The 21,984-nt window shown below is 35.0% G+C and overlaps 1 protein-coding gene across 1 annotated transcript in view; it reads left to right on the forward strand.

Moving 5' to 3' along the window:
• The window catches only part of prex2 (phosphatidylinositol-3,4,5-trisphosphate-dependent Rac exchange factor 2), a 242,250-nt gene that overhangs the window by 100,330 nt on the left and 119,936 nt on the right, over window positions 1–21,984 (forward strand). Inside the window, exons 16-22 of the mRNA XM_087309456.1 lie at window positions 1,648–1,790; window positions 2,121–2,213; window positions 8,083–8,231; window positions 8,460–8,545; window positions 12,581–12,717; window positions 16,295–16,412; window positions 18,647–18,831. Of these exons, the coding sequence (XP_087165582.1) occupies window positions 1,648–1,790; window positions 2,121–2,213; window positions 8,083–8,231; window positions 8,460–8,545; window positions 12,581–12,717; window positions 16,295–16,412; window positions 18,647–18,831 (911 nt within the window). The remainder of the gene's footprint in view (window positions 1–1,647; window positions 1,791–2,120; window positions 2,214–8,082; window positions 8,232–8,459; window positions 8,546–12,580; window positions 12,718–16,294; window positions 16,413–18,646; window positions 18,832–21,984) is intronic.

Consider the following 21,984-nt stretch of genomic DNA (forward strand, 5'->3'; position numbering starts at 1 on the left):
CACTTTGAATGAGTCTGATTTACTACACATTTAACAGCAACTTGCCAAAAGACGAAGTTAAGATGCTGTTTTTTTTATCCCGCATGGATGATATGATGATAAATAAGAGATGAAAAAGAGACCAAGCACTTGAGTATAGTGATGATGAATAAATGACAGTTTCTGAGAGACATCCCCTTTTTTGCACAGTAGGCCTTACTTTGCGTTTTATTTGCTAATGTAAGCTATTTTTTTTAAAGATAAATATAATGTATAAAACTATTTATTTATTTATATTACTTTAATAAATTATAATAATTTTTATTAATAGACAATGCACTGATGTTGATGTTTTTACTCAGACATTATTTAAACCTAATAAGCTTAGTTTGCAATGTTTACATTTTTCATCTTACATTAAATCTAAATCCCAAATATAAGATGTGACAACAGATTGTTAAGATTAAATTAATGTCAATCTTTATGTTATTGATTAATGCACTTACTTGACAAATTTCATTCATTCATTCATTTTTCTACTGCTTAGTCTCTGGTTTATCAAGGGTTACCACAGTGGAATGAACCAACACTTACTTGACAAATTTAAGTATTTTAATTTCATGTGATTTGTGTAATTTGTTTTATGTTTCGTAAAATAATTTGTAATTGCATCTTTAGTGATTTTCAACTAGTTACAATGTCTTGTCATGGTAGGGTTTTAAGGTTTTTGCATAAAAAACCAACATGGATTTAGCTTGTATTGATGCAAAAGAAAATCTACCTTGTTAAAAAACAAAGAATTGTCTAAAGTGACATTTCTGAAAAAAAGTTATTTTATTTACTAGCTAATAACCTTTGTATAAAATGAAACTTCTGAACCTAATCAGAGGAGCCTGATAGAAAATGCTAATTTACAAGAAAAGATTTTTAGGGTTTTGCATCTGAACTCTTCATATGTTATTTTTTAGATTTCAGATTTTAAATACAGTATTTATTTATTAATTCATTTTTCCTTCGGCTTAGTCCCTGACTATCAGGGGTCGCCACAGTGGAATGAACCACCAACTATTCCGGCATATGTTTTACACAGCAGATGCCCTTCCAGCCACAACCCAGTACTGGGAAACACCCATAAACTTGTGCATTCACACAAACACTCATACACTATGGCCAATTTAGTTCCAATTCACCTATAGCGCATGTCTTTGGATTGTGTGGGAAACTGGAGCACCTGGAGGAAACCCATGCGAACACGGGGAGAACATGCAAACTCTGATTTGTGACAAAAATAGATGTATTAAACACTATTTTATTAATTGTAATTTTATTTTTATCATTTACTTTTTGGTTATGTTTTTCTTATTTTAGGTTAGTTCATTTAACATAAAATTGAGATTTTACATTGGACATGGACATTTTTATTGAACAAAAGCAGACACAGACAAACACACACTGAAACAGACAAAAAAAAAGGTTAATTTAATGCCTAATATTATATGCGATCCCATTTTTTCTTAATATTTTTCCCCATAATCAAAGACAAATTAGCACATTTCAATTTTACATACCTTTTGATCCAAATTAGTTTCTGATGAGGTGATACCAGTCAGTTTCTCAATTAAATTTATCACTATTAAATGATAAATAATTTGTCTTTTTTTTTTTCAGTTCTGGAAAAAAGTGAATTTAAAGACGAGCCTCTTCTGTTTCGTTTCTTCGCCGACGAGGAGATGGAGGGTTCCAACACCAAGCACAAGCCCATAAAGCATGACCTAAAAATAGTGGAGAATGTCATCGCCAAGTCTCTGCTGGTGAGAGATGTCGTTTGTAATGGCTTACAGCTGATGCCACTTACAATAGCTCACGTTGGCGTGAACCCATGTGGTTTTCATCCACTCGCAGGGGGGCTTTTCTGCCTCGGCACGTACGGGGGGTCTGAACTCGGGCCAGAGTCTTCAGCAGTAATTATGCTTGACTGCTTCTAAACCAGCCTCTCATTACGCTTAAACATGAAGTCAACTGGGTTGACAGTGTTGGCCTGCTGGAGGCTAAAGTTCCAGGAATTCTAATGAAATGTCACTGCATGACAAAACAAAAGCTGTTAAGTCATGATAACTGTGAAATGTGTGCTCTGATTTCAGATAAAGCCAAGTGAAGGAGGGTATGGGTTCACTTTAGAGGATCGAAACAGAGTTCCCATCGTCAAATCGGTGGAGAAAGGATCCCATGCAGAGGTCTGTGTGTTGTTTTAATTAGAGGTTTTAAAAAACTGACATCTTAATTAGGCCTGCATGAAATTGTTGTTGAGTATTGTGATAATGATATGTATTACAATATATATTTCCTCTACCAAAATGTTGCATGAGATGCCAAAAAAACCCTAAAGAATTAAATGACTCAAGAAAAATCTGCACACTCTCAAACATCAAAAACTAAAAAAAGGACAGCAATGCGATTAAGTAGCAAGCAGTTCATTGAAAACAAGGCAAACATTTTGGTCAAGTGTTGACCATTTTCAATACCAAACAAGCAATGTGGTAATGATATTAAAATAAACAGGTAAAAGATGTTTTTCAGATCTAATTCATTTCAAATCAGACTAAAAAACTGTCAAGGTGCAAACATTTAGGCCCCGTTTACACTAATAAATTTTAGTTTTAAAATGGCATCTTAGAATGAAAACAATCCACACTGGCGCTTCACGTAGCATTTCTGAACAGATCTCCGTCCACACTATACTGCTAAAAATGCACGTCACATGACCACACACACTCTGTATCTGATACTTTTATAATGGCCATTATTGATTATTAAAACTGATATTAAGCAAAAGAGACAGGGCATGTTTCATTATTTTCAATGAAAATGAAAGGAGGCAGTTATGTTGTAGGCTGTGTTTTTTGTTATAAACATGTATACAGTGAAGATGACGGTCATATGAATATGCAGCTACACGACGCCTCAACATATTTGATGTCTGTTTGGTTGTTAATATCGAAATGAAAATAGACAGTTTGTCAAAACATCTTTTCATTTGTTAAGGAAGAAAAACTACATAGCCTGCAGGGTGATGTGAATGACGTTATAAAGTACACTGCTCCCTTTGAAGATTTACCCGACGTGTCCTCGGAGTTTGTTTTCCATATCAAACTTGCAAAGTCTTAACTTACAAGGAAAGGATGCAAGACTGAACTTTGTGCACTTAATATTGAGGAAAAAGCCTCAATCAGAGAGGCGAATGTCTAGGGCTTTAGTCTAAAACAGTATAAGTGAAAACCACAGCAGATATTCTGACTATGATCCGCTGTTATGATTTTTCTGTCTTGCTTTGACTCCCGCCATTTGTGTTTGTTTATTTTCAGCTCTGGTTTCAGCCAATAGCAGAACAGCAACACTGTAAAAAAAATAATAATAAAAAACAAAAAAAAAGGAAAGTTGACTCAACTCAAAATTGTAAGGCAACATGCTGCAGAGCTTTACGTTGACCCAAGTACTGCACTTGACTTGATTTAAGTTGAGTAAACTCAAAAATGTCCTGAAGCTGGTTGGCTTAAAATTTTAAGTTGAGCCAAGGTGTGGAGTAAATAAATAAAGTAAGTTATGATAGGTCAAATTTAGATAAACAAACAATGCATAAAATACATTTATTTATTGCACATGGCTTTAATACATATATTTCAAATAATATCATCATGACAAAGATAGTTTTTCCATGTATTGTGCAGCCCAATCTTAATGTAAGACTCATTAAAAGTTGCAAGTATATTTGAAGTGTTTTCAATAGATTTTTCACAATTATGAATAATGATAAACACATGTATATTTTACAGAAACTGTATCCATTATTAAGGAAAATAATGCAAAATGCTTAAATATAATAATTTATCAACAACAATGAACATAGTTGTTTAACTTATTGTTACAACTTTTAAACCTTTACAGAGTTGACACAGACAGAACTGACAATTTTGTGCTTTAGCTCAAGATGCTAACGTCAAAACCAGATACCACATGGCATTTCTGAAAACAGAATTGTATGCATTTTACAACATATTTTTTGTTTTTTAAAGTTCATGAGATCTCATGAGATTCACTGAAATATTACAATAACAGAGTTGATGAAAAATTAATCTACTATTGGTGAACCCTAAACATTTTGTACAATTCAGATGATGTGACATCACTTGGAGCATGTCCTATGCTTTTTTCAAAGTGCTTTATAGATAGCTATAGGTACAAATAACACTTAATTATTTCAGGATAATTTAAGCTATATTATAATTAAATGTTTGAATTGAGAGAAAAAGAGACAAAAGACAAAATCTCCCCAAATACACACTCAAACACTATTTTTAGAGATAACTTTACATTTTTGTGTTATTATTCAAAACTGTTTCATTAGATTTTGTTTTTGAAAATAATACAAGGACACATTTTGGAGACACAAAATGTAACTATAAATCTAGAATCACCTGTAAGTTATTGTTACAAATCTGTTCCCTGTGGAGAAAATTCATTTTTAAATTCAGCTGTTACACTCTATTTTTTTCATAGATCATAACATCATTGTGGTTGTCAATTAGTTTTGCTTCAAGACTCAAGTAGAGTAAACAAAATTATGTATATATAATCATATAACAAAACCCAAAAAGCTGTGCTTTAGCTGATGTGTAATCCACGACTTCACTTGACTTGAGTTGGTAGTCTTGTACTTTACTTTTGTTGTTGTTGTTTTAGTTTTTTGTCTTTTTTTTCACAATCATCTGCACTATAAAATGCTTTTATTGTGGCTTAATCATTCATAATCAAGACCAGATCTATCCATTGATGTATTTTAATGTTATTTAATGGTTGATTTTTTTTATGCTTTTTAACATCATATGCTATTTGATACTTTGAAAACTCTGACAAATTTACAAATGAGAGGTGTTTTCTTCTTTCTTTTCTCTTTTCTTGCTTTCATAACTAAGCGTGATTGTATGGTCATTTGCATTCATTTATTTAGTATGGTTTTTTTTCTGGTGTGTCTGTGACCAGAATAGACTTGCGAGACATCTTTTGGGTCATGACCCAAAGTTGAAAACCAAACATCTGTTTTTTTTCTTACCTTCATTGTTTTTACTCAGACTTGTGCATATAAATGTTAGGCTTTATCAGTTCATTGTTATGCAAAGCAAAATGTAGAAGTAATGATAAAAATACTAATAAGTAGGGTTTTAACAAGAAAGTATACACACCTGTTGCAAAGAAAAGCAAATAAAAGCAATTAAACATCAATTGAATTCAAATGATCAGTTAACGCCATTCACTTAAATGAGTTTTATTGGTGTGGCGCACTATGATGTCTACCGTCGTAGACCTATATAACAAATAGACATCAAATAACACGATTATTGAGGATTTATTTTAGTACTTCAATACGTTTGATCTTCTAGATCAAACCCTGGTAGTTGTGGTCAATTGAACTGGCTCAGTTCTGACGTAGAGAAATTAATGTTACCCAGACCTGAAGTAACTTGTGCGTCACTAAATGAGGCTGCATTGCATGTGGATCAGCATTGTGTGTTTCCAATATGTAGCAGAGTTAAAAAAGGCAATAAAATCCAGCTGTGCACTTGAATAGATGAAAAGCTGTCTTGTAAAAGTAGCAAAAAAAAAAGCACTTGTATTTGGAGCTGATGAAATGACAGTGGCCAAGACCGAGCGGATAAAGACGTTTAGTAGGGAGAGAAAAGTGAATTGGGGAAAAGGGAAGGAGAAAGCAACAGAAAAAAAGCTGTGAAACAGATTTTTTTTTTCAATGCAGAGGAAAAACATGATCCGGAAACAGAGGATTGTGCGTTTTATTGTTGGAGAAGAATGGTTTTATTTATAGCAGTCAAGAGACATGTCCAGTCCATTCAGTGAAGCTCAGAGTGAATGAATTACATCCACTTCAGAGCTCAGAACAGGAAGTTGCACGTATGGATGAAAAGACTGCACCCGTGAAAAGGAAAATTACCTGCTGATTCATCCATACATGCAGCTGTACATAAGATATATACATTTACCTCAAAGATAAAAATGACATATAAAATGTAAGCATTAAGAAACTGTAACACCTGGCTCAGGGATGTAACATAATAAGGGAGACGACAAGGAGAAATATAATCAAAAAGAAGATTTATTTAACTCAATTTAAATTATATAATCAAAATATCAGTATCAGTATGTTGAATCAGTGTGAAATGCAAGCGTATGGATGCGGTAAATGTTGTCAGTGATAGAGTATGGATGCGAAACAAAGCATAATGGCCAAATAGGAGCGCGGCTCTGGCCAACTGCCAAGTGAATGGACAGCGGCCCCGACAAGCTCTCTGCCGGGGTTTAAATAAGGGCGTCGACCAGCATCAGGTGTGCTGAAGGCACGCCCACAATCTAGGAATTAAATCAACACACAAAAACACAACAACGCAGGCCTAACAGAAACTGTTTTTTCTTTTTTTTTCAGTTATTTTTAAGAAGCTGGTGCTCCAAACACACTAAAACAATATAACAGCAGCTGTACTGGATTGTACTGTTTGGGCTGTTGCAGCTCTCCTGATTTTCTATATCAGATTTCTGACTTGAGGTGGAATTACAGTTAAAATATCTTACTGAGAACTTGGATTGACTTACTTCTGAGTACAAATCTAATCCATCAATAGTTAATTTGCAAAAAGTTAATGCCCGAATGTTGAAATTAACACAAAGCATCCAAATTCTAATTCTTCACAAAGCATTCATCTATTCATTTACTTTTTGAATTAGTCCCTTTATTAATCAGGGCTCGCCACAACGGAATAAACTGGCAACTTATCCAGCAATATGTTTTTTAGAACTAATTTGATTTAATACACATTTTAAAACACTGTATTTGTTTCAGTATATCCCAGCCACCCTTTTTTCCTACATTTCTGAAAAATATTGTACATTTCTGAATACGTATAATCAACATTTTTGAGAGTCCCATACTGTAGGTGCGCAAAATCAATTGCAAGAACTTTTATGTTTAATATTTCATCCTGGATGAATTGCCTCTTTCTCTGATAACCTTTAAGAAATGTCAAAAGACACATCTAAATGACTAACAATAGCACTCGCTTTACTGTTTTTGATTAAAAAAATAATATTAAATCCCACATTGACTTTGTCATGATTTCCAGCGATCTATGCTGAGGGAGATCACTGGTGAACTACAGACTGGTAATGAACTACAAATCCCTACATTCTGCTATGCACACACCAGCTTCCACTTCCACTGATCACACACTCACAGCTGTGACCCGTTTTGTAGGATTGTTTGGACTATAAATATACCTCGCACACTTTGTAACCGAGTCTTTGTTGTGTGTGTATAAGAGCTTTGTCTTAGTTTCGTTTGTTTGCTGTTGGTTTATTTGATACCTTGTTTTTGGATTGCTGTTTTGTGTTTGACTATGCCTATTTTGATCACAATTTTGGATGTCTGTTTTGTACCTGAGTTTTACTCTGTTTTTTTTTTTGTTTTTTTTGTTTTTTTTGTAAGTTTTCATAAACAATTTTCCATTAAACTGCACATGAATTTTACCTTTTGTCTTCGCCTCGTCCATAGCTTGTGACAGTCTTTTTATGGCATTTATATATAACTGGTGACCAAAAGTAATATAATGTGACATGAATAAGTGTCTGCTAAATGACTAAAGTTATATATAAATACGGTGCATTGGCAAGTGGGCTTGTCAAGGTAAGTGTTTGGTGCATAAGAAGAGTAAATGACTGTCTCCTATAGGTGGTAGGAGACAAACTCTTTTTCTTTCCATATGCACCAGACACTTTCAAGACACTTAATGTTTCTGGAAAACATTGTGCAATTCTGAGTGTGCTTCATGCAGGTGAGTGCACTTGACTAACCACCAGTAGGAAAACTCTCTCTGTGCGATTGTGTGTCTGTATGTATGTACAGTCAAGCCTTAATTTGTGGGGTTTGAAGAATTTATTATTTATAATATTTTATTTTGTTATTTTATTTTATCCTCATCTATATCACATTGGATAAAAGTGTTTGCTAAAAAAATAAATCCTAAAAAATATTATCTTTTGCAGATGGCAGGTCTGGAAGTGGGGAAGAAGATCTTTGCCATTAACGGGGACCTGGTTTTCTTGCGACCTTTCCAGGAAGTAGAAAACTTTCTAAAGCAGTGCTTCCACAGCAGAGGTCCCATCAGAGTCCTGGTCAGCACCAAACCCAGAGAGTAAGTGGAAAACCGCTCTGTCTCCATAACAGCTGATCTGCGCTATCTTACAGGCTGTCGATAAAGCAATTAAATAAAGAACCCTCCCAGATAAACATCATTTTTATTGATTAAAATCAGCTTGATATTTAACTGCGGCTCAGAATACAAAAAACACTTGGAGCAGCAGCTGAAAATGCGGTGTGTTTGGCGACCAAACTGATGTCTCCGTGTCTTTATGCTCCACAGGACTGTGAAGATCCCAGACTCCGCAGACGGATTGGGCTTTCAGATCCGGGGGTTCGGGCCATCTGTGGTGCATGCGGTTGGCAGAGGTAAGAGGGAAACAGAGAGAAAGGAAAAGAGAAAAATTGAGTTTATCTGCAGGAGTATGCTGATACCCTTTATCCTTCTGAGTTTTTGAAGCTCAGCTGGATCACAGCTGGTGCTGGAGGTACATGACTGGACCTGAGTCAGACTGAGAAGTGCATCACACACACATATATAGATAGATATATATATATAGATAGTTGCACAGCTTTCACTTCCTGCTGCGCCTGAGGTGAGAGATAAAAAAAATGAAAAAATCACTTCTGAAAAGAATGAGTTAAGAAAAAGCACGGTTCTCGCTTTACACCAACACAGAAGCTTCTAAAATCCAAAATATGTCAGTTTTATTATTTGTGAAAATCCAAATTCTATCAAGTTTATTTGATTTATTCATGGAATAGAGGCAGTGCCAACTACTTGGGTTTGAAATCTGGTTAATTCTGGTGGAAGTTAGTAAGAATGCTACAATCTGAAGTTTTAGCTAGTAGCTGGTAAATGTACTACCAAGGCTGGTATATCCACCCACTACGAATGTTATCACTTGATTTACTGGCCATAATCAATGGTTATCAGCTGATAGATATGGGCTAGTAGGGGCCTTCTGTGCCTACTAGTAGGCTCAGAAGGCTGGTATCATCCATTCACATGGTTAATCAGCTATACTAATAGAAAAGACTCAAGATCCAGATCTGTTTTTACATAACTGTGACGGTTGGGTTTAGTGTTGGGGTAGGGGTATACGTTAATAAAATGCAATTATTAAGAAATAATATATATAATTCTCGTTAACTTTCAGCTGCAGCCGTATGTGATCTATAGCTAGGACCAGATGGGATCTGCGGACGTTTTTGGCTATTTTTGCGCAGAATTCTGGTAGAAGTCTGTGGATGTCTGCGGAATTATTTTGGAAGTATCATAACTAAAACCTTAATATATTAAATGAAAAATAATATATTTTTAACTTTCTATTTAATGTTTAAAATGCAAATCCAATTAGATTTACTTTATTTGTTAAATGAAGCAAGTTTGTCATAATACATATTTACTAAAAGACAGAAAATATTGCTGTACAAACTGCATTTTACATAAATCAGATGAACATTTTTCATATTAGTCAATAATATTACTGAAATTAATTTAAAAAGTGAATAAATATAGATTTACACACATTTACTAAACTCATTTCAGAAACAGAATTAATGATGGGCTAAAAATCTGCAGAACATCTGCAGAATTCTGCACGCGCAGATTCCGGGTGGGCCTTTTTATAGCTGATTAACTATGCAGATGGATGATAACAGACTTGTGAGCCTACTCATAGCCCACATAAATATATAGCATTGGTAAAAATTATCTATTTTAGCAGTTTAGGTGTCAGAAAGCCATTGAAAACCTGGTCTAGACATGAAAAAAAGTTGAATTCCCAATGTGAAAAAACACACCACTGATTGCATTGTTAGCTGGAGTGTTCACTGTCATTTTTGCTAGCAAGATGTGCTAACATTTAGTTTTTCTTTCTTTTTTTTGTATTTATGTTATGTTGTATTTATTTTGTTCATCTTGGTCAGGATTTAAATAGGTAAAGTACTAACTAGCATAAATCATCAAATGTACTGACATTTATGCTAGCCTAAGCTAGTAGGGCAGTACCTTCTAGATTTGCATTTACTGTAGAAGGTCAGCTGCTCTTTCTGCAGATTGCTGTTCATAAGCTCAGTGGGGGAGTTATTATAATTATTACCCTGTCTAACGTACTTGCTTGCTCTTAAAAACTGCTTTGCCTGAGTTTCGCTAGCTGCAGAAGTGAGAGAGCATTTACCATTTACACAGAGGGAAAAAAGTGCAGCGTAAAGACTTGAGAGCATGAAATATGATTAGAGAAACACTGAAACCTCTTACAGAGGCATGCACTTTTAAAACCGAAAAAGATATTCACTATGAATCCCTGTGTTTGTTTAAGAGATTATGCAAACAAATAATGAATATTTAGTCTCTTCAGTGAAACTTCAAATGTTGGCCTGGTCCTCAGACATTTTTATTGGAGCCATACGTAATTCACAGATAAACAGCTCTTGATTTTATTGGTGTGTTTTGCTTTTCTGAAAATGAACCGAAGTTACACTCATTTGAGTTTACCGCCTGACCTGCCGCAATGGCGCCCATGCCAAGTGGATCCGTCTAAACTAAATGAATCCTAACCTCGGGGTCAAACTGTTTATGTGTGATTTGCTTAGCAGACTGACATTCAGACGTGAACTGTAAAAGAAGAGTAATCACAGAGAAAATCAGCACTATTAATCATGGTCTGCTTATGCACAGACCAAGAGGCTTTTATGGGTCTTCTTGTAAAAATGCTTATGACATTTTTGTTTAGGAGATTTAAAGTGATTTGTGTTGCTCTCTCCTCATTGTGTATGCACACTCAAAAACATGGCTGTGTTCCAGAACCTAGTGAACTGTCCTGCTGTCTACTACCCATGCAGAGTGATAACATAAGAAAGAACTTAAAACAGAAGCCAAATTGGGGCCTTTTACATGATCAACACCTCTGAATATCACACAAATACTGTAGCACTCCACTTCAACAATCAGAGGATTTTGCATGCAACTAGGTTAGCATTTTGATAAACTAAGATAACAGCATGATGATACTCTGATATTTTAGTTAACATGTGTACTTATTGTTTATTGAGAAACTACTAATACGTTAAACTAATGGCATAAATACTCTCAATGATCCAATGTGTAGTATGTTGCTAAGCTAATGGCAAGATTTGCTTGCATGATGCATAGCTCATACAAATCAGTAACATAATACACAAATAAATATGGTGAAAATACTTCACAATTAATGTTCTTGTCACGATTAAACAGCGATCTAGGTTTTGCAGATCGATAAAAAACATGCATTATCACACAGACTATAATTCTACCACCATTTGAACTACAACTCCTTTCAGGCATCACACACACACCTGTTGCAGTTCTCTATTGATTACACACACACAGCTGAGACTGATTACTCTAACTTTATAGACTGCTCACTTTGTCACACATTGCTGAGTCTTGTTTGTTTATACCCTATAACATTACGAAGCGTTTCTGAACAACAGAAAACTGACAATGATCACTTCAGGTACACCTCATGTGCTTTATTAAGTGTTAAATAATAAAAATTTGAGTTTGAATGCCATTTTACATTACATTTATTGCCATACTACTGAAAGCAACAGCAGATAGTTCACCTCAGATCTTGACAATAAACCATTTGAAATTGAACTTTAGAACTTAACGCATACAAGTGATTCAGCAAGTACATTTAATGATGTTAAAGAGGTTTAATTTGTATTAAATAGATTATAAATTTTACCCTTTCATGAGTGAGTGCATATTCTGTGCTTCTGAATAGCTGTATTTAAATTTTTGCCGTGTTTCATTTGGTGCAAAATACTTCTTAAATTAGTGCTTATTACTGTGTATCTCATCACAGAGCATGTTGATAAGACACGCAACTACAGTGTAACCTGCTCACCTAATGTTTACGTTCGTAATATATATAATTTGCTAATTAATAACTTCATGTAGAACTCTGAATCTGCGCCTCATATCGGAGTCTGCTACTGTCCACTAAAGGTTGCATTTTGGTCACGGGCACATGCTTTCAGAGCCCTTCTGAATGAATGTATTGAATACGTGGTTTTCCACAAAGTCAACCCGGGGTGCTGGGATATAATTGGCTAAACTGGCATTGGGTAGGTTAAAAGTACCATAACAAAGACAAACGTTTCACCATGTAAAGCACTTTTTTTAAAGCAGAATATCTGACTTTAATATCTGTTTTTAAGTTAAACAAGAATGTTCAATTAGCATGTTTCTTAAATATCTGCAAACATATTGAATATACTATTTTTATGCTTTAGAAGAGTCAAAATTCTGGGTTAATGCAATGCTGTCTTAGAGTATGGCCAAATGAATTATTTTGGCAGACAAAATGAAGTTCTCCATATAACTCTGATTTCTCTCTTCTTCTATGCCAAAAGGCACAGTTGCGGCAGTTGCCGGCCTTCACCCAGGCCAGTGCATCATTAAAGTGAACGGCATCAATGTGAGCAAAGAGAGCCATGCCAGTGTCATCGCACATGTCACGGCCTGCAGGAAGTACCGGCGACCAACACAGGTGAGAATCAAATGTTCCTCAAACCCTCTAATCAGTGCACCATTCCTGACCTTTCTAACTAGTAAATCTCTGTCTATAAAGCACAACAAAGGACATAACAGAAGTGTTTGCAATCTAGTTCGGGTCATTACCCAGCAATAATAGCAGTTATGGTTCTTTTCATAGAGCCGGGCAGGGAAGAAAGCCAGGAGGCAGGCTGGGGGGTGAGGGATATGGGTTAAGGAATGGGCCAGGCAAGCTTGTGTTGGAGCGTAATGAAGGACAGGCTTGGCACAGGCTGAAGTAGGACGGTGGTGTTGGCACACTGGCTAGACTCTGGTTTCCATCAGGCATGGAAAAACAGTGTGAGAGGGGTGCCCACCCTCCCGCTGAGCAGAAATTTGTGGCCCACAGCAGGAGGGAATGTAAGGGACAGGAGTAGATTTGGAGTTGATCCGGATTTATCTTGTTAAAACCACTACACACTACACCGACAGACATAGACCAAAAGCAATAGACAACGTGTCAGGATTTGGTGGATGCGCTACCACTATCAGCATTGTGCAGCATTTGTTTTTGCAGATTGAACATGTTCACTTGGCATTTGTCGGGTCCAGAAATGTCAGAGAAGTGACGTACTGTAATCTGGTCTGGTCTGTGTTGCTTTGTGTCTTTCGGTGCAGTGTGAATTAGTCTTAATTATTAGAGTTAAAAGTAAGTTAAGAATACATGGCTGTGGTTTACTTTTAAAACTCTTTCACACTGCTTGTAAGAAAGTTAGATGAACCACAGATTAACGTTCAAAAGTCACCTCTTCCTTTTAACGGTTTGACACAGTTTAGTTCAACTTAAAGAGCCCCTATCATGCATTACAAAGGTCGTATTTTGGTTTGGGGGTCTCCAACAACAGGCTGATATGCATGCTAGGTCAAAAAACACTTTTAATGTCTTATAATATGCATTTATTTTTACCCAATTATCCCGGTGATTCCCATATGATTTGTTTAGAGATTCATTTGCTCCCAAACCCCTCTTTTGGTTGAGGCTAATATGTTGTGATTGGTCCGACGACCCAGTCTGTTGTAATTGGTCGACTAGGTTCAGTGCGAGACAAGAGAAAAACATCCACCACGTTTGTGAAGTAGCACTGAGTATGCGAGAGCCCAAAGCAGGAATGCATTAAAGCAATGCAGTTAAACACCAGCATATTACTTTACTATTAACTCTAACCCTGAGTAAAAGCAACGACACACATTCAGTATTAATCCACACAGTGGCAAATGTTTAACTATTTTGAAAATTGACCATAAAACAATTAACAATTTATAACTGATACTGCATATGAACAACTATAACTGTAACAAAGAGGTTGCTAAGTTCACCTTTTCACGTACGACATTGTAAAGTGCTGTCCCTGCAGTTGATTCTGAATTGTTTAAAATGGTTGGTAAAACTTAAGCTTAATTTACTTAATCCTAATAATTTAATCTTAATCTAGTCCGCTTAATACCGATCTAGCAGTGATAAGGTTTAGCTAGGAATGGTCCAGACTAACCTTACAAAAAATATGACTTAAAGGGAGTATAATAAAAGAAAGCTTTAGGAAACGCCTATTAAGAATAAGGTGTGTGTATGAACAGCTGATGGCATAGCAAAGTCAAATGGCAGAGGATCGAAAGTTTAAAGCATTTAAATCGGTTAAGGAAGAAACACGCATCACTTTTTCAGCATGGTTTTGGATGCAATATGTGACCTATAGAGGACTTTTTGTTAAAGAATCAATAGATTTAAACACGGTGCATTTTCAGAATTAAATCTCTGCTGTGTTACGACTGCATGGAAGGTCGTTTTCAAAAACCCATAGTAGGGGCTCTTTAAAGTGGAAGGCATTATTGCTGTTTTGTAACGTCTACAGCGGTGACTTCCTGAAAAACATTTTTGGTCCCAGGGACCAAAAAAGGGACTTATATAGACCACTGAAGACCATTTTAAGGGATTTAAACAAAAACAATTGTCCCAATGTACTTCCTATTTTACGATTCTAAAGCTTCCAAGAATCCAAAAAGACATATTGATAAATAATGTTATGATAGCTGTTTGAACATTATGTTATGATTGAATTGCCTCTTGTTACAGTTATAAAAATAGTTTGATAACAAGCAGGAAATGTTCATGGGTCTAAGACATGACCACACTGAAATGCTCTATAGAGTTAGAAAGTTGGGCTTTGTTTCCAGATAATGTTGTCTCTTAGAAGGCTTTGAAGATTGGTGTGTTTTTTTCAATTACAGCTTAATAATTTATAACTGATACTGCATATGAACAACTATAACTGTAACAAAGAGGTTGCTAAGTTCACCTTTTCACGTACGACGTTGTAAAGTGCTGTCCCTGCAGTTGATTCTGAATTGATTAATATGGTTGGTAAAACTTAAGCTTAATTTACTTAATCCTAATTATTTAATCTCAATCTAGTCCACTTAATACCGATCTAGCAGCGATAAGGTTTAGCTAGGAATGGTCTAGACTAACCTTACAAAAATATGACTTAAAGGGAGTATAATAAAAGAAAGCTTTGGGAAACGCGTATTAAGAATGAGGTACAGCTTAAACTACGACTTCAAAAGTATATACGAAGGTTTCGAGAAATGCCTTGAACTTGTTAGGCCACTAACATATCACTTTATCCAGTTATTAAATTTCCCAGAAGAGAAAAAGAGTCAAGCTTTAAATAGGAACTGTTCATTCAATCATTCATTTTCCTTCAGCTTAATCTTATTTATCAGGGGTTGCCACAGCGGAATGAACTGCCAATTATTCTGGCATAAGCTGTACGCAGCGGACGCCCTTTCAGTTGCAACCTTGTACTGGGAAACACCTATACACTCTCACATTAACACTCATACACTGGCCAATTTTGTTTACCCAATACACTTATAGCACATATTCACTTATAGACTGTGGAGCTTATGCAAACTCCACACAGAAATGCCAACTAGCCCAGCCAGGACTTGAACCAGCGACCGTCTTTCTGAGGCAACAGTGCTAACCACTGAGCCACCCTGCCACCAGGAACATTGTTATTATTAATATTTTACATTGTTCGAGTCAGACACTAATGGGTATAATGGAATTTAATGATCTTTGCTAAGCTATGCTAAAATTTCATCCACCAGACCCGGAGAAGTTGTAAACTGCTAAGTCTAGAGAAGTTGTTACATGAAAAGTGGAGTGTGCCTTTAAGTTTATTTCAAAAGAAAGCTTTATTTTTTTATTTTTAATTTCCTTAATTAATATATTGACATTATTTGCACAAGACCTAGTGTAACATGTGAATAACATTGCTCAGTTAATACTGTTTGCTAAATTTAATCAGAAGATTGACTTGATTTTATATCTTGAAATCAAATATTCAGTCTCTTCTGAAACTCTAGGGCAGAAACATACATTTAACCATAATTCTATCTAGATAAAAAAAAAAAAAAATGTTTCTGTTTGTGATGTTTGTGTCTTATGGGAGTGTACTGTATGATAGAGCTGATCTTGTTTTGAACACTAGCCTGAAAAGGTTATTTTATTTTATTTTTTGTTATTGCAGCAAGACTCCATTAAATGGGTTTATAACAACAGTGAGAGTGCACAGGAAGACCACCAGAGAAGCAACCAAAAGCCCACCACTGGAGACAATGGAGATGTGTTTGAGTGTAAAGTTGAAGGTGCTGTTACACACACACTGAATTCATGAGTACACAAGTTTTCATCTTCCCACTTTAGCTCTGATATTTGCTCTTCTTTTCAGACTAACACTTTAGTAGCCTCATGCAGAATTCACAGGGTTTTTTCACAGATTATTTTACATTTATTTTTGGCTTATGGCTTAAATGCAATTAAAACGTAATTATTTAAAAGCTAATATATTTTTAAATAAATTAATAGAAAATAAAGGCATATTTTTTAAATTAAATTAACTAAATTAAATTAAATTGTTGCATATTAGTTGTGTTTGCACATCGCAAATCATAATATTTTGTCATGACTTATGCGTTTTTCCTCTTTATTTTATTGTTAAATAAAATTAGGTTGTTAAATTTAGTTTGCTTTTAAAAAGTTTGATTGTATATATATATATATATATATATATATATATATATATATATATATATATATATATATATATATATATATATATATATATATATATATATATATATATATATATATATATATATATTCCGATTATCCATCCATTCACAATTTTTTTATTTTTGTTTTTTAAGTTAACTTTAAATGTATTTTTTTTATTTTTATACAAGTTTGCTATCATATTTAATTAAATTAATCATGCATTTTTACACAAGAAATTTGTCATACTGTAGTTTTAAAGGGTCGCGAAACCTTAAAACCCATTTTTTGAGATTTTAACAGACATATACATGTCCAACAATGCCAACACTTTTAGTACACATATATTTCACTAACAAGTAAAAACTGGTTGTTTCTGCATTGTTTAGAGAAAATTTGTTGATATTTTGATTTAAAAAGAAATTTTGAAGCAAAGTCATGACGATGAGGTCATTGAGTTTTCAGCATGTTTTTATTAGATTTTCAGTGCTCTTGGTCTTAACCAACCTGATATAATAATAACACAAACTTGTTATCTTGTTGTCTTGTTTTCAGCAAATAAATAACATTAAAGATTTCTTGTTGTTTAATTTTAACCTGTTTAACCTGGGGATGTTTTCATCCACTCTAGGGTGATTTTGAATCCTAATTTGGCCATAACTTTTTCTTTGTTTCCGATAGCAGAATGACTTTTGGTGACAAATCTTATCTTGACACATATTTTGAGAAAATGCTTGGAATTGTTTTTAAAAACTCAACAGTACACTGTGGACTACCTTTTAGTTATGTTATGAAAATATCCACTGAATTGAACTGAATAACAATAATTAATAAATAATTAATAATAATTAATTAAATAATAATTAATAATTAAATAATAATTAAATAATAAAAATAATAAGTGCACTTTTATTACCCGGATGATGCACTCATTCAGCCGCTAAAATGAAGTGTGTAATGATGGACACTTCACGCACACAACGACCGCAGGTTTGCTCACGTAGTGGAAGGGGCGGAGCTATCGGACGCACATGTTGGATAACTTTATTTATTTTGGATGGTGAAAGCAAAATTCTCCTATGAGAGTGATTATAGCGCCTCCCGATGGTGAATGCGGCAATACTCACGGCAGGTATTATTTGATAATTCGGTCGTTTACTTCACTGATTTGGCAACTGTCAAACGTCATCAGGGAAATGGTTTGAATTTCCGCTTAGTAAAAAAACATTAGTGTGCCATTTGGGACGACACTACATACATATACTATCCTGTTGAGTGTGTAAGTGCATAAGTACATAGTGCATGAGTGCATAGTGTATAGTGTGCCATTTGGGACGCAGCTTATGCATCAGATAAGATTTTGGATAAATCTGTTAATCATCCTCAGTCCTGATCAAAACTACTAAATTGTTGAATAAGGCAATTATAGAGGTAAAATCCTGTAATTTTCTAAGCAATTTAGTAGTTTTGATCAGGACTGAGGTTGGTTAACAGACTAATGCAAAACAAAAATCCTTTGAAAATTATTTATCTGATGCATTTTTACAGCAGTTTAATTCAGTAGATGTTTTCATTCCTAATATAACAAAAGGGTAGTAAATTTGAGCAGTGCACTTGAGTAATGTGCCTAGTAAACATACCTAATTTTTGATTGTTGCATGTTTTTTTTTTTGTATATGAAGCTGCTTTGACATAATTAATAAGAAATAAAAATGGCTATTTGATTATAAAATAATACAATTTACTTCTATATAGTTGTATGTTGATGTTTGTATCTTTTGATCTGCTAACACTAAATCAAGCTGACGTATCTGCATTTGCTCAACAGAAGTCATGGACAAATTCAACACCATCGCCATAATAGATGGAAAAAAGGACCACGTTAGCCTAACGGTGGATAACGTATATCTGGAGTACGGCGTCATGTATGAATACGACAGCACAGCTGGCATGAAGTGTCACGTCTTGGAGAAAATGGTGGAACCGAAAGGCTTCTTCAGCCTCACAGCGAAGGTAAAGTCCCATGAGTATTGACTATTATCTCTGCTGTAGAGAAGTGTATGAATTTATCCAGAAGCAGACGAGACCACAGCGATTGTCTTGTACATTTGCAAGGGCCTCTTCACAGTTCACAGTAACACACAGGTGCTGATAGAAGCTGACAGCCGAGTATATTAAACCAAGTGTGTGTGACAAATGAAAGTGGTCTTTACGACCCCCTGCTGTGGAATAAGAGGATAAACACTTTAAATCACCGGTGGTGTGGAGGCTTAAGTGACTCGCATGGAACCATTGTTGTTACAAGAGGATTTTTTTTTATTCAAATATATCATAAGAAGTACTGAGAAACATGTTTTATAATGTATTATTTTTAGTTATTTCATAAAAAATACTTAAACATATAGTCACCTTTTTTATCTTTACACAATTTATTGTGTTAATGGCATGTTCTTAACAAAATGTACGACATTATAATACTGTAGCATATTAAAGCAATAGCTTTATTTTTTATTAAATTATATTGTCAGAATCATTGATAAACATTTTATATTATTGTAAATGTTGTAATTATTTCATAAAATACATAAACATAAAGTCAAGCATAATACAAAATATATTTGTATTATTATCTTTTTTATTTCTACATATTTTATTATGATGTGTAAATGATAGGGATGTAATGGTATTGTAAATACCGTCATACCGCAATATAAATTTTTTTCGATATTACCGTGGTCGCATGACTCGGTAAAACTATAGGTCTTCTGAGAAAATTTGCTCAGGCGAATGAAGCGAACGGGAGGTAGCGAAAACTACAATTCCCAACAGCCCAGGCTTAGCCATTATGCCTTGGTCTGTTGTCGCTACAGATCCAGTAATGCGGAAATGGAGTGTGGTGCAAGAAGCGGGGATAAAAAAGAAGTGTAAATGATCGAACCTAAGCGGGTGTTGTCGCAGCGCGCGTACTGAATAGCGGTGTTGTCGCGTGCGTTCTGATCAGCTGTGTTGTCGCGCGCGTACTGAATAGCGGTGTTGTCGAGCGCGTAATGTAAAGCGAGGAGGGGGGGTTGAGCGCGCATACTCAAGAGCGGTGTTGTCGCGCGCCGACTGAAGGGCGAGGGAGGATGTGTCGCGTCGCGGGGGCACTTTTGATCATTTTGGAAGGGTACTTTCTATCCAAGACTAAAAAGGACATGTGCCCTGCACAGGTTGAGCTCTATGTGTGCACGTGCCTGCAAGTTGGGGAATACGACAGTCATGGGGACAGAGATACCAGCTTTTACCAGTTTTTATTTATATGATAATTTTCCTTAAAACCCATCTCTATCTAAGTGAGTGAGTGATTAAATGTTGAATGTGATGAGTTTTCAACAATACTAAATTGAAACTTTATTTTTTTACATGGTTTAATATTTTTTTGTCATTAAAATTGAAGTTCCTGTTTCAAAGCTTACAGATAGATGGCTAATTTGTATGTCATTGACACGTTTGGCTCTTTTTTGTAGTATTTTCATAAGTTTAGTTTTTTCCTGTAAATGATTCAATAAATACCGTACCGTGACATTCATACCGAGGTATTACCGTACCGTAAATTCTGATACTGTTACATCCCTAGTAAATGACATTTTTTTAGCATAATGCAATACAGTGTTTCTCAACCACATTCCTGGAGGACCACCAACACTGTCAGCCAATCAAATATTTATATATCATTATCATTCATTCATTTTCTTTTCGGCTTAGTCCCTTTATTAACCTGGGGTCTCACGCGAACACTGGCTAAACATGCAAACTCCACACAGAAATGCCAACTGATCCAGCCGAGACTTGAGCCAGCAACCTTCTTTCTGTGAGGCGAACATGCTACCCACTGCGCCCCCCGCCCCCCTACATGTGCAAATTCTGTCTGGTTCTCAAATCTGATTGCCTGCTAGCAATATCAGAACTCGTACAGCCTCTTCACTCTTGTGTATTACTCTGCCCACAAAGAGAGACAGCAGATAAACTACAGGTTGATAAATATTGCAGCTGTTGGACAACATAATCAACTTTTTAGGCTTTTTCAAGGGAGAATGTGGTTTTCAGAGAATTTCAGAGATACAGCATGTCGGCATCCATCAGCCTGTCATTGAGCAGAGCAAAGGCAGTTGATGTTGTTCATCCACAAGATGGCAACAAAGACCACATAATAAGCCCTTAGAGGAGAAAAACTCTTTATTTATAACAACAGCTGATCAAATCATTATTAAACTGGTTGGTCACATTTTAAGTCAATCTCTCTCTTATACTTGATGTAGTTCTGTATTTATACCATAGTAATTATAGTGTATTGAGTTTGACATATCAGGAATGTATGTATTTTGTGTTGGCCACTCTTTGTATAACCCTGAGTTGGTCGGGCATGTGTTTGATTCTAATAAGTCTCCAGTTTTCGTTACTGCAGACTAGTCTAGTAAAAAGAAAGAAAGAAGAAATGCCTGCATGTGTTTAGTGTTTTTTCTTATCGCAAGCACAAAAGTAATATGGTAGTGTTTGCTTTGCTTTGGCTTTTTTGGTCCTAATTATTGTGATCTTCCGATGGCAACAGATAAATACTGGGAAATCTCTGTTGACTGATGGCATTTCATGCTGTTAAGCCTTTTAATCTTAAAATGTCAGCAAAATCACCTGTTTTGTCATCACTTCAGATATTACGCTAGATAATCATTTAAATACTAACTCTAAAGTGACGTTTGTGAAGTAGCAATGTAGCAATGTTTGATTTTCTTTTTTATTTACAATACACGGTTATGCTGTAAAACTGTTGTATTAACACAATATCACACTCGTAGCTGTGTGATACGGCTATATATTGTCACTGGTGGGACACTAAGTCACTTGGCCTGTGGGCTTGTGCCAACGCCAACCAGTACCGATATACAGCCATATCGCACTGCTACGAGTATGTTATCGCTCATATATATATATATATATATATATATATATATATATATATATATATATATAGTCCTTAGAAATGTTTTCAATTTGATACCAAAATAAACTTTTTTAAACATACGATTATTGTATAATAATTTTGTCAATTGTATAATAAATTTGTCAATGTATTCCCTATATGCTACAACTGAGTATTCTGTTGTTTATTTTGTTAATCTTAATTATGTC

Source organism: Danio rerio, chromosome 24 (genome assembly GCF_052040795.2).
Source record: "Danio rerio strain M-AB ecotype USA chromosome 24, GRCz13ab, whole genome shotgun sequence".
Lineage (NCBI taxonomy): Eukaryota > Metazoa > Chordata > Actinopteri > Cypriniformes > Danionidae > Danio > Danio rerio.